General features: G+C 41.1%; 1 protein-coding gene across 1 annotated transcript in view; it reads right to left on the bottom strand.

The window, feature by feature from the left end:
- LOC140491842 (protein diaphanous homolog 1-like) overlaps nucleotides 1–7,603 on the bottom strand; it is a 342,842-nt gene extending 335,239 nt beyond the window's left edge. The window contains exon 1 of the mRNA XM_072590241.1: nucleotides 7,111–7,603. Coding sequence (XP_072446342.1) covers nucleotides 7,111–7,209 — 99 coding nt within the window. The 5' untranslated portion in view covers nucleotides 7,210–7,603. The remainder of the gene's footprint in view (nucleotides 1–7,110) is intronic.
- Nucleotides 7,604–13,969: the final 6,366 nt, after the last annotated feature.

Genomic DNA, 13,969 nt, shown 5'->3' with positions numbered 1-13,969 from the left:
CTTGATGGAGAAAAGGACGTGTTTAAACAGCAGAAAGGACATGCACTGAATGGCAAAATGAGGTTTAATCAAAGAAAACAGGTGTAAAAAATGTATAAGATTAAACAGTTTGTAAATCAATATCAAGTGACAGAGCTGAAATGGGAAATAAAAAGCACAAAAAAACTAGCAAAGCAGAGCAGCGACATAGGAATTCAGGGACGATGATGCTGCAGTGCAGAACTGTGATGATGACAGGTTTCCTCCCCAAAACACATCTATTCTATCCTCCTCCATGACCACAAACACAGGCACACCCATTCTTCGGTCACTAGCAAAGGGTAATGTTAAAACAAAAATTGCTGGAGAAACTCAGCAGGTCACTGGACCAGAAGATTTATTCTGCTTTTTACCCCCCCCCCCTCACAGATCCTACCTGACCTGCTAAGCTTCTCCAGCAATTTCTGTTTTTGTTTCAGATTTCCAACATCCACAGTTCTTTTTTTGTAAAATTAAAGTTAATAGTTAAGAGCTCAAATTATTAAAATTGATATTAAGGCCAAAGGTCTGCCAAGTGCTCAAAAGAATTGAGAAATTGAATTAAGCTTTATACTGCATTCACCTCGGACTATGCTACAAATTAACACATTTCCCTTCAGCTACAGAAGGATCACTAGTTTTCCCACAATGCAGCTCCCTTCAGTTTCTAATAAGGAGCTACGCTACTCAATTTACATACAATGTTATTCAGAGGACCATCTTGATTCTGAACCTGTTGCCAATTTGATCTCAAAGTTTATGCTCACTTCCTCTTCCAATGAAGGTAAACACTTGCTGGTCTATACATAGCTGAAAATGTGGCTTAAACTTAAATCAACATTGCAAGGATAGGAAAAGAAATATCATGAAAAAATTACCTAACGAGTAAATCCAGAGGACAGGACTAACAATCTGAAGACGAGAGTTCAAACCTCACTGCAGCAGCTGAATGAGAAGCTTAAATTCAATTCATAAATCTGGAGTAAAATGCTGTTCTCATAAACAATCGTCATGAAACTACTGGATTGTTGTAATTTACTAATGTCCTTCAAGGAAGAAATCCACTGACCTTAGAGAGTCTACATGTGACTCTGGATTCACAGCAATGTTGCCAACTAACAACTGCCCTCTTAACTACCAAGGGCAACTTGGGACTCACCATCAACCACTTGAGGGCAATCACAGATTGTTGACTTTCCCAGTGATGCACATACACAGAGGAGGAATGAATAAGAAAGCAGCAAAAATGTAACATTATACAGAATCAAAACAAAATCACCTACACATACAAATCAGTAGCAAGACCAAGTGAAGAAATAATATTAAGGATGGTGTTATACCATAGCTATTTCACAAGCACTTTGAACAATTTACCGATTTTGCACTTTAAGAGGCATATTTCTTGGGGACATATTTGTAAATATGGCAAACAGCACTAAAACATTGATGTTTCTCCAAATAATCATATTCAGTACATCCCAACGTGGTTCACAATATGCTTAATTCACCCTGCTTATGATCAGGTCTAAATAAACTGTGGACCTTATGTAGATATGGAAATATTTCAGCCACAAAACGCAACTGCTCTCAGTCACTCTTTTTTAGATTTTTTTCATTTATTACATAGATGGGCAGCATTGTGCAGGCAAGCATTCATTGCCTATCTCTAAATGCCCAGACAGCAGTTTAAGAACAATCACATTGCTGGAGCCACATGGAGGTCAGACCAGGTAAGGACGTCAGATTACTTTCTCTAAAAGGACATGATTGAACCAGATGGATTTTTCCTAACAATCGAGTAGGGTTTCATGGTCATTATTAGAATCTTCATTCCAGGTTTTTATTATTTGCATTCCACCATCTGCCATGGCAGTATTTCAGTGCCACCAGACATGCCAGTGTTTACATCATTTTCTTATTTTTTTGCTTGTTACATCATATCCCTGTTCAGGATCTAAATTACCCCAAGATTTGTGATTGGGCTCAGAGAGAGTGTACATGGAGAAAAGTCAGACTTGCAAGATCAGCATTGTTTGTTTATAATGGAAGACTAGTAAGCTCTTAAACTTGAAATGAGCATTAGATTAAAATTTGTAAAGGACCCTTGGGCAGAATCATGCTCCCCACAGACCTGGAGGAAAAAGGTACTGAGAAAACTATCAACTTGGAAAATTCAGTCGATTAAGTGCTATCTGCTCTTAGAAAGAGATATCTATTTAGTCAGTGTTACCAAGTATTTACTTTAGTATAAAATAAATTATCTTTTAAAACTCTATTGAGCCTGCTTCATTAAGCTGCATGCAAAATAATTTTAAATGTAGCACTGATCTCAGCATTTTTTAGTATTTGACATACGTGACTGCTTCAAGCATCCAATCTCATCTAATTTATTATTTCAACATGCAAAATAAAAAAAGCAATGCTGCATCACTCGGTGCAGAAATCAATTTAGCTACCACTTTTGTAGCCAAAAAAATTTACAGTTCAAGTTATACTTAAAACTAATAAACTACACTTCCATTTGACATCTTGTCAATCAGTTTCATCATCCCCAAAGTACAGATGAACTAAGAGAATACAAAATAAGTAATCAAACATTTGTACCACTGCCGAGGGCAATTATTTCACTGAAGTTAATAAAACTACATTCAGAATATCACCTGAGAAGTGCATTATTTGCTTTACAATTACTGTTGCTGCGTAAGGCAATGGCTGTACATATCTCATTGTGTACATTTGCAATTTTGCACCAATGTTTTAAAGCACTACATTCACAAGGACATTCCTCAAGAATCACTGACTCTAAAACTGCACAAATCAATAACCAAAAAGCCACTTGGAAATAAAATTAGCTTGAAAGTAGGAGAGAGATGGGGTGGTGGTGAAGGGCTGCATTTTGAACCAGACGAAAGTGAGGACTGCAGATGCTGGAGATCAGAGTCTAGATTACAGCGGTACTGGAAAGGCATAGCAGGCCAGGCAGCATCCAAGGAGCAGGAAAATCAACGTTTCGGGCAAAAGCCCTTCATCAGGAATGAGGCAGCGAGCCTTGGGGGGGCTGGGGAGAAGGTAGCCAAAAGTACAATTAGTGGATGGAGGGGAGGATGAAGATGATAGATCAGAGAGGAGGGTTGAGTGGATAGGAGGGAAGGAAGATTGGCAGGTAGGACAGGTCATGAGGATGGTGCTGAGCTGACAGGTTGGAACTGGGGTAAGGTGGGGGGAGAGGAAATGAGGAAACTGGTGAAGTCCACATTGATGCCCTGGGGTTGAAGTGTTCAGAGGCAGAAGATGAGGCGCTCTTCCTCTAGGAGTTGGGTGGTGAGGGAGTGGGGATGGAGGAGGCCCAGGACCTGCATGTCCTTGAGAGTGGGAAGGGGAAGATGAAATGTTCAGCCAGGGGGTTGATTGGTGCGGGTGTCCCGGAGATGTTCCCTAAAGTGCCTGCAAGAAGGCATCCAGTCTCCTTTACACTGGGAACAACGGATACAATAAATGACATTGGTAGATGTGCAGATGAAACTCTGACGGATGTGGAAGGCTCCTTTGAAGCCTTGGATGGAGGTGCTGGGTGGAGGTGTAGGCGCAGGTTTTGCAATTCCTGTGGTGGCAGGGGAAGGTGCCAGGAAGGGGGGGGGGTGGGGGGTTGTGGACCTGACCAGGTAAAAACAAGGGCTGCTGATGCTGGAAACCAGATTCTAGATGAGAGTGGTGCTGGAAAAGCACAGCAGTTCAGACAGCACCCGAGGAGCAGGAAAATCGACGTTTCAGGAAGAAGCCCTTCATCAGGAATTGGACGTGGGTGTGGACCTGACCAGGTAGTCACGGAGGGAACGGTCTTTGCGAAAGGAGGCCAGTGACCAATAGCGTGCCACAAGGATCAGTACTGATCCACTGCTTTTTGTCATTCATATAAATGATCTGGATGTGAATATAGGAGGTATGGTTACTGGGTTTGTAGATGACACCAAAATTGGGGCCATGGTGGTCAATGAAGGTGGTTACCTCAGAGGATAACAAGATCTTGAACAGATGGACCAATAGGCCGAGGAGTGACAGATGGAAGTTAACTTAGATAAATGCGAGTTGCTGCATTTTGGAAAGGCAAATCAGGGCAGGACTTATATACTTAATGGTAGGGTGCTGGGGAGTGTTGCTAAACAAAAAGACCTTGGGATACAGGTTCAATGAAAGTGGAGTTGCAGGCAAGGTCGTGAAGAAGGCGTTTGTTATGCTTGCTTTTATTGGTCAGGGCATGGAGTATAGGAGCTGAAAATGTGTTGCTGGAAAAGCGCAGCAGGTCAGGCAGCATCCAAGGAACAGGAGAATCGGCGTTTCGGGCATCAGCCCTTCTTCAGGAATGCCCGAAACGTTGATTCTCCTGTTCCTTGGATGCTGCCTGACCTGCTGCGCTTTTCCAGCAACACATTTTCAGCTCTGATCTCCAGCATCTGCAGTCCTCACTTTCTCCATGGAGTATAGGAGTTGGGAGTTGAGAGTGTGGGGTGCTGGAAAAGCATAGTAGGTCATGCAGCATCCAAACAGCAGGAGAATCGACGTTTTGGGCAGGAGTTGAGATGTCATATTGGGCTGTACAGGACATTAGTTAGGCCACTTTTGAAATATTGCATTCAATTCTGGTCTCCCTGTTAAAGGGTGAATGTTGTGAAACTTGAAAGGGTTCAGAAAAGATTTACAAGGATGTTGGCCAGGTTGGAGATATAGGGAGAATGTGAACAGGCCAGGGCTATTTTCCCTGAAGCATCGGAGACTGAGAGGTGACAATGTAGAGGTTTATAATATCATGAGGTGCATGGATGGGGTAAATAGACAAGGTCTTTTTTTCCCCAAGGTAGGGGAGTCCAAGCCTAGAGGGCATGGGATTAAGGTGAGAGCAGGAGGATTTAAAATGGACTTAAGGGGCAACTTTTCCACACAATGGGTGGTGTGTGCACAAATGCGCGCAGAATGAGCTGCCAGAGGAAGTGCTGGAGGCCGGTACAATTACAACATTTAAAAGGCACGTAGATGGGTACATGAATAATAAGGTTTTAGAGGGATATGGGCCAAATGCTGGCAAATGGGACGAGACTAATTTCGGACAAACTGGTTGGCATTGACAAGTTGGACCAAATGGTCTGTTTCCATGACTCCAAAACTGCAAAATGAAGTTACAAGCATAGCATACACAAGACTTGTACAGCATTTTTCACAACATCTGGATTCTGTACAGTACTTTGAATTAAATAAACAATTTTAAAGTTCAGTCACTCCTGTAACAAGGGAAATACTTCCCAGGTGACCCAACTAGCTTTCCAAGGAACAAAGACTTGAATTTATTTTACATCTTCAGTCTTAAATAGCTGCATAACAATTTATTCTGAAACACAGTCAACACTGGCCACATTTATTTTTTAAAAAGTATGCAAACCAATGGCCCACAAGAAGCAATATGACAAATAGCTTTTTTTAAGGCTTTCATGGGAAGACAGTATTGCTAACAAGGTTAACATTTGTTGCCCACCACACCTCCACCGCCCCCCCCCCCCCCCCAAAGGTTCTTGAAAATGGTCTATCAAGACTAATCACTTCTTTGTATCTCAAGCCACATGTAGACCAGAACAGGTAACTCCGATAGATTTCCTTCCTCAAAAGGATATTAGTAAACCAGCTGGGTCTTTATAAATCAATAACTCCACAGTCACTATGAATGAAACCAGCTTCAAATTCCAGACTTTTAAGTTTCAATTCCACCAGCTGCTGTGATGGATGTGAACCATGTCCTCAAAGTGTTTGCCTGGATCTTTGGATAACCAGCTCAGCAACATTTTCATTGTGTCAGCATTATCACCCAAAGATAGTTACGTCCAGAGATAATTATCATGAAAGACGATTTGAGAAAAATAATTGGAGGAAGAGGACACTAGAGACTGTGGTGTGAAGTGAAAATGCAGCCCCTCAAAAGAAACAGGATCATTGCAATGCAAAGTTTGTTGCAAAATTTTTCATATATACACACAACATATATAACAACCCTTGGATTTTTTTTTCCATTAGACAAAACGTGAAGTGAGACATCAATCGTAAACATTTGGTTTTGTAGACAGTTCTGAGTAAAAGGCATAAACAGGACAGTCAAGACTAGAGTAGAGCTGGAAATTCGCAGCAGGTCAGGCAGCATCCGAGGAGCAGGAAAATTGACGTTTCGGGTAAAAGCCTTTCCAGCACTGAACCACGATATGTGCAGTGTTCAACAGAACAAACAGCTGGCCACACGTCTATGTAGTGAAACGAACAACTGGCCACAACACTACCTCCAGCACACATGACTCTCACCGGAATTCACATCTGAAGTCTGTTGTTAAACATACAAAAAGTACTCAAAACACCCATGGCCTTTCGCTCTTTTAAATTTGGTCGGACCACGTGTGTGCACTATGCAATTGGTACAGATCAGCCATAAAGCTTGAGAGAACTTTGAGACTCAAACTTCCCTTCTTGGTGCCGCTTAACACACAGAACAACCCTCGCTCGTTAATTTAAATTCAACGCAGTGACCTGGTCCTCCGAGAGTACAGAACGTGCTAAAAGGCAGAAGTTTGTCGTGACCCGATGGGAATGGACGAGAGAGAGAGAGAGAGAGAAAGTGTTGCGGAGTTTGGTAAGAATTGGGGGCTGAGCAGAAAGTGTGTCAGCAGCGAGAAGGCGAACCTGCTGCAAGCGGGAAGTGCTGCCTTCAGCACGTTATCAACTCAAGCTTCCCCCTCCCCAAATCTTCGTCTGTAAAAGGCGAGCCAGAGCGCTTAAATAAAGCGAACCATGGGCAAGCAGACATTGCCTTGGACTTGAGAGAGTGAACAAAACAAAACAAAACAAAAGACCCCCCCAACCACCCCCTCACACAATCAGTGAGAGACCATCCAGGAGCAGCGGTTATTCCAGCTCAGGAGGGACACACACACACAGAGAGAGAGAGGGGCCTGTGGAGTACCTGCACGGGCAGGTGAGGACAACTCAGACAAAGGTGGAACCTTCCAGAATCCTCACTGCTCTCCCGCCCCAAAATTAGAAAAGACAAACGAAATAACTCACAAACTTGGTTTTCTTTTCTCCTTCCTCCAGGCTTTTCTTCATCTTACCAGACTTCTCCTTCCCCCTGGAAGGACCTGAAGCCTCATTCCTTCCCTCCATGGTTTTAGTTAGTTATTTATTTTTTTATCTTCCTGGGGTGAACTTATTTTTTCTCTCTCTCTCAAATAAGTCCCCTTCCGTTTCTATCGTTGGATCGGCGTCTCATTCGGCTGCTCTCCCAGTGCGGAGGGGTGTTGTGGACTGTTGCCGTCCTTCTCTATCGAAACCCCTCCCACTCCCGACAAGCGCTGAAGGGCTGTCCTCCGGAGCCCGGGGCCTAGGCGCAGGCTGCCGGCTGCGGTTCCCACTCGAGCCCGCTGTGTGGGGAGTCCCTCCCTCGCCTCACGTAACCCTTTTATTTCAAGACACTAATGACATGCCGCTTCCTTCTTGGAAGGGGAGGTGAAATATTGAGTATTAATATTGTAGATGTTTGTTCGTGTGTGTGTGTGACCCCCCCGGGGAAGAACACACTGCTCCCTCAGTGAGCGCCCGCTCTCAGGAGGGGGGCGGGGCCAGCGGGACAGGGCAGGAAGGCACTGCTGCACTCCTGCAGCAGGCACTCACACACACAATAGCACACAGGAACAGAAATTAGGCCATTCAGCCCAACCACTTCCTCTGGCAACTCCATCCATATGTGTACTACCCTGTGTGTGAAATAAATTGCCTCTTAGGGTCCCATTTATTCTTACCTTAAACTGATGTCCTAAATTCCCCAACCGTTGGAAAAAGACTGAGTGCATTCACCCTCTCATGATCTCATAAACTTCTATCAGATTTCTCCCACAGTCTCCTACACACTAAAGAAAAAAGTCCTAGCTTGACCAACCTGAAGTCCCTTGAGTCCTGGCCACAGCCTCGTAAATTTCTTCTGCCCTCTTTCCAGTTTAATAACATCCTTCCTCTAGCAAGGTGACCAAAACTGAACACAATACTCCAAGTGCGGCCTCACCAATGCCTTGTACAACTGCAACATAACTTCCCAACTTTTATACTCAATGCCCTGATTGATGAAGACCAGTGTACCAAAATCCTTCTTCACTTCCCTGTCTACTCTATTATCCCTCCTCCATCGTGTCAGTTTTTGTTTTAGTTTGATGTGGAGGTGCCGGTGCTCGACTGGGGTGGACAAAGACACTAGGTTACAGTCCAACACAAACAAAAACAGAAAGCTTATCTGGACTGGCAGCATCTGTGAAGAGAAATCAGAGTTCATGTTTTAGGTCCAGTGAAACTGTTCAGAGGTAGGATCACCTGAAATGTTAACTCTTGATTTCTCTGCACAGGTGCTGCCAGTCCTACTGAACTTTTCCAGCATTTCTGTTTTTATTTCTGATTTACCACATCTGTAGTTCTTTTGATTTTTATTTTAGTCCAACAGGTTTACTAAAATCACAAGCTTTTGGAGGGCTGCTACTTTGTCAGGCAATAAAGTTTGTGATTTCAAAACAATCTCTTGGGCTATAACCTGGTGTCACATGACTTCTGACTTTGTTTTAATCACCCTTCACCCTTCAAATAATTTGCAAGGCAGTTTAAAAGGGTAGGTTCACCGCTTGTAACTATCAGCTTCTGTTTTTTCTCATTTTTAAAATTATTCAGATTAAATTTATTTTGTTGTTACTTCATGGAAACAAATCTCACCAACTCATCACAAGGACTCTCACCAACTTTTATAGATGTACCATAGAATGCATTCTATCTAGATGTATCAAGGCTTGGTGTTGCAACTGCATTGTCCAGGACTGTAAGAAACTACAGTGAGTGGTGAACACAGCCCAGACCATCACGCAAGCGAACCTTTAATCCAATGACTCCATCTACACTTCTCAATGCCTCAGAAAGGCAACCAACATCATCAATGACCTCTCCCAACCCGGTTATAATATCCTCCAACCTCTTCCATTAGGCAGAAGATATGTATGTTTAAGCTTTTGTTTCAACAGCCTCAAGAACAGTGTCTTCCCCGCTGTTATTAGAATTATGAATGGACCTCTCATATTTCAAATCTAATGTTGCTCTTGCTTTTATGCACCTTCTTTGCAACCATAACTTTCTATTGCTCACTTTGTTCAATCACCCTATGACCTTTGTAGGTTATGATGTACCTGCACTGCATACAAAACAAAACTTTTCATTGTATTTAGGTACATGTGACAAAAATAAATCAAATCAAATTTGTCCAAACTTAAGAGCTTGCAAAGCTGTTTGAAGGCCAGGTGCACTGCCTACATGTTTACAACCATATGGTTATTTTTCTTGTCTTTTTTTTACTATTTGAATGAAGTTTAATTCTTTTTACATAAATAAAAATCTATTCAAACTTGTACTGCATACAAAACATAACTTTTCAAAGTACTTAGGTACAAATGGCACAAATAAATCCAATCAAATTTCTCGAAACTTAAGAGCTTGCAGAGCTGTTTGAAGGCCAGGTGCACTGCCTACATGTTCACAACCATATGCTTATTTTTCTTAACATGTTCTTTACTACTTGAATGAAGTTTAATTCCTTTTACATAAATAAAAATCTGTTCAAACTTAAGCATTTGCAATGGTCTTCTTGTGGCACAGTGGGAATGTCATTACCCCAGTTGGACTGAGAGGCCTGGGTTCAAGTCCCACCTGCTCTAGAGGTGTGTAATAACATCTTTCAACAGGTTGATTAGAAAAATAAGTTCAATTTTAAAAAAAAGTTGACACAGCAGTTAGAAAGAGCAGGCACACAATCTACCACTTCCAATCATATGGTTATGTTTTATTTCCTCATTTTAATTAAATGGTTTAGGTTTATTTTGTTGTCTTTGTTTTTTGCATAAATATAAATCTGTCCAAACTTAAGAGCTTGCAATAAAAGTAGAAAGTGCCGCAGAAACTCAGCAAGTCCTGGGTGGACTCAAAACATCCCTCCACAGAGGCTACCAGACTTGCTGAGTTTCTCCAGTGTTTTCTGTTTTTGTTTCAGAGTTCCAGCATCTGCAACCCTCTTTTATTTGAGAGTTTGAAAGCCAGACTTACTCCCTACCCACCTGCTTATGTTTTTGTCTCTAAATTTATGGTTGTTCTCTTTTAAATAACTCACTCTCCAAACGTGTAATAAAAAAAGCTTGCAATGCAGTTTGAAATGACACTCACTACACACCCACTTAGTCATTTCTTTATGTAAATGTTTTCCACTTTTTATTATTTAGATGAAGTTTGTTCTGTAAATAAAAATCACCCAACTTAAGCATTTATTAGGCAATTTGACATATTTTAAAATTAGCTGTTTATTCTGCTACCTTTCATTATAAAAATAAATTTCTCCAAACATAAGCTTCTATATTACAGAAAGGGCAGGCAATCTGGCACACCCAATTTTAATCAGCTACTTATATCTTTCCTTCAAAAATTATTTTGTCTTTTACAATAAAATGCCCTCAAACTTGGGAGTTAGTAAGGCAGCTTAGGGAGCAGGCATTGTCAGTTCTCTTACTTATACTTACCATTCATCTGCTTATGCCTTTCCCTGAACTGTGAAATTGTGATGATTAAACCCAAAACTCCAGTTGTAGCAAAGTTGCCAGCCATTCCCACTAATAGAATGTAAAACAAAACTAATAGGACTCACTTAAGATCATTTAATGTATAATAATTTATGAGAAGGCTACTCTTTCAGTTTGGTATTTTTTTCAAAAATAAATATTTCCAAACTTGGAACAAAAGAATCCGCAATGCCGTTTTGAAAGTGCAGCTACTTATCAATAGCCTATAGTTCTCTCTAATTTGTTATACATTTTTTTAAAGCCAGCTTTGGTATTTTTAAATTGAAATAATTCTCCAAGCTTGCAAAAATGTGAGCAATCCTATAGCATCGCTTGCTTACCTTTTCCATTTTCCTTCATTTCTACATTTTAAAATTAAAAAGTACTTTGCTTTTTGTGTTTTTTAATCATTTCACTGGTTTCTCTACAATGCAATTTTGAAAGGCACTGCAGCCACATACATTCAGATACTTATGTTATTTTTTCCATATTAGTTAAAAGTCTTTGATTATTCTGGATTTTCATCCATATAACTCTAAAAATGTGTCAATATACTTTTGAAAGCTCCTACGGTTGCTTGCAAAATGTTTATTGGCTGCTCATCAGATTTTATTTCCTTTATTGTATTTTTTAAATCAATTGTTTCATAAGGTAATTGTTCTGAAGAGGTTAAAGGTGATACGACATTAACTGCAACCATTCAATTGAAGGCACCCAGTCTATGGGTGGAGACAGGTGTTCTGCTGTGGCCTACAGAGGGAGCTGATGCATCTGTACCTGCATCCTAAGTTATGCCTGACCAAATGTTGTTGTGCTTCTGGTAAAAAAAAACAATAAACCTTTCTTGTTATTCAAGAATAGCATCCCTTCTGAAGATACATCACAGTGTATCGTCCACCACTTATCGCTAGACTGGCTCAAGGCAAAGCAAAGACAAATGAGAATAGGTGGCAGTAAGCTACATTAAACAACCCTTACATAATATCCCCCACTCATAAAGGTGGTAAACACTACAAGGTGCGAGGATACATCAACTGAAAACGTACCACAAAAAGTCCCATTTTCTGTCTTTGTGTTATTGGTAATTCACCAAATATATTGCAGTGTAAAGAGAAAGTTCAAGCACTGCACCTACTCACTGCCATTACAGTTTATGATCTTCCCTGTTCAATTCAAAAAAACCTCTCACTTTTTGTATTTCATGTTGCAAAATGCTACAAACTTACAACAAGATCATCACACAGCGTGAAAAGATGGGCACTGCAGTTACGCCACTTGGTAATTAGTTTCAAATGCTTTTGTGTAAAATAACAATTAATCACCAGTAGATTCATTTACATTTGCAGTTATATCATTCTGGGTCTCATTTTGAAAATACATTATATATTGAAAAATACGATACAGCAAACAAAGAAGTATTGCCACACAAGCAACTTCAAAATAATATAGAAAAAAAAGACAAAAAAATTTTTGTATAGTTTAACAATTCTCCCTTTCTATTTCATGCTGCTGTCGATTCTAATGTAACACAGTAGTTCCGTTCTCGTGCAATCTCAAATTATAAGAAAATCGTGCAATAGCCATGTAATTTTAGCCACTGGAGCCAGAATCATGTTATGGTCAATACAGGTAAGGAAAGTTCATGTTCTACAAATACAGGTCTAAATTCTTCAATCGGGTTAAAGTCAATTCGCATTGAAGAAACACGTGTTTTACCAGAACACGTTTCTGTTTCGCTTTCTCTGTTTCTGATGAAGGGTCATGAATTTGGAATGAGAACTCTGTTTTTCTCTCCACAAATGCTGCCAGACCAGCTGAGTTTCTCCAGCACTTTTTAATTTTATTTCTGAAAACAGATTATCTGATTTCTGTGGTGATTGTAATGAGGACAGCCAGGTGGACATCATAGAATCTGAGTTCCCTGATTGGGAGTATTAATCTGGTCCAGTCAGGGAGTCCTGGCTGATAGGTAGAAACAGGACTGTCAGAGGTTCTGTTGACTCTGAGAGCTGGCTCTGTGGAGCTGGTCAGTGTCAACGACTCTCCACATGTAAATAAAGGGTGACTGGTGATGGGATATCGGCCTCTGTGGAGTTATTGCAATTTTGATCCCATTGGTTGTTTGTGAGACTTAGTTAATGTTAACTTTACAATTCCACATTTACCAATGTAGTCTTAGGTGCTGTCAAATAGTCATAGAGTCTTAGAGATATACAGCACGGAAACAGACCCTTTGGTCCAACTCATCCAAGCTGACCAGATATCCCAATCCAATCTAGTCCCATTTGCCAGCACCTGGCCCATATCACTCCAAACTCTTCCTATTCATATACCCAAGCAGATGCCTTTTAAATGTTGTAATTGTACTAGCCTCCATCATTTCCTCTAGCAGCTCATTCCATACATGTACCACCCTCTGCGCAAAAATGTTGGCCTTAGGTCTGTTTTATATCTTTCCCCTCTCACCCTAAACCAATGCCCTCTCGTTCTGGATTCTCCCACCCCAAGGAAAAGACTTTGTCTATTTATCTTATCCACACCTCTATAAGGTCAACTCTCTGCCTCCAATGCTCCAGAGAAAACAGCCCCAGCCTGTTCAGCCTCTCCCTGTAGCTCAAATCCTCCAACCCTGGCAGCATCCCTGCAAATCTTTTCTGATCTCTTTCAAGTTTCACAACATCCTTCCAATTAGGAAGGTCACCAGAATTGCATGCAATATTCCCACAGTGGCCTAACCAATGTCCTGTACAGCCGCAACATGTCCTCCCCACTCCTGTACTCAATACTCTGACCACTAAAGGAAAGCATACCAAAAGCCTTCTTCACTATCTTATCTACCTGCAACTCCACTTTCAAGGAGCTATGAACCTGCATCCAAGGTCTTTTTGTTTAGCTACACTCCCTAGGACCTTACAGTTAAGTGTATAAGTCCTGCTAAGATTTGCTTTCCCAAAATGCAACACCTCACATTTATCTAAATTACACTCTATTTGCCACTTCTCAGCCCATTGGCCAATCTGATCAAGATTGTTATAATCTGAGGTAACCTTCTTCACTGTCCACTACACCTCCGATTTTGGCATCATCTGCAAACTTACTAACTATACCTACTTTGCTCATATCCAAACCATTTATATAAGTGGTGAAAAGTAGTGGACGCAGCACCGATCCTTGTGGCACTCCACTGGTCATAGGTTTCCAGTCTGAAAAACAACCCTCCACCACACTCTGTCTTCTAGCTTTGAGCCAGTTCTGTATCCAAATGGCTAGTTCTCCTTGTATTCCATGAGATT

Source organism: Chiloscyllium punctatum, chromosome 20, assembly GCF_047496795.1.
Source record: "Chiloscyllium punctatum isolate Juve2018m chromosome 20, sChiPun1.3, whole genome shotgun sequence".
NCBI lineage: Eukaryota > Metazoa > Chordata > Chondrichthyes > Orectolobiformes > Hemiscylliidae > Chiloscyllium > Chiloscyllium punctatum.
This window is presented reverse-complemented; position numbering and strand designations above follow the sequence as displayed.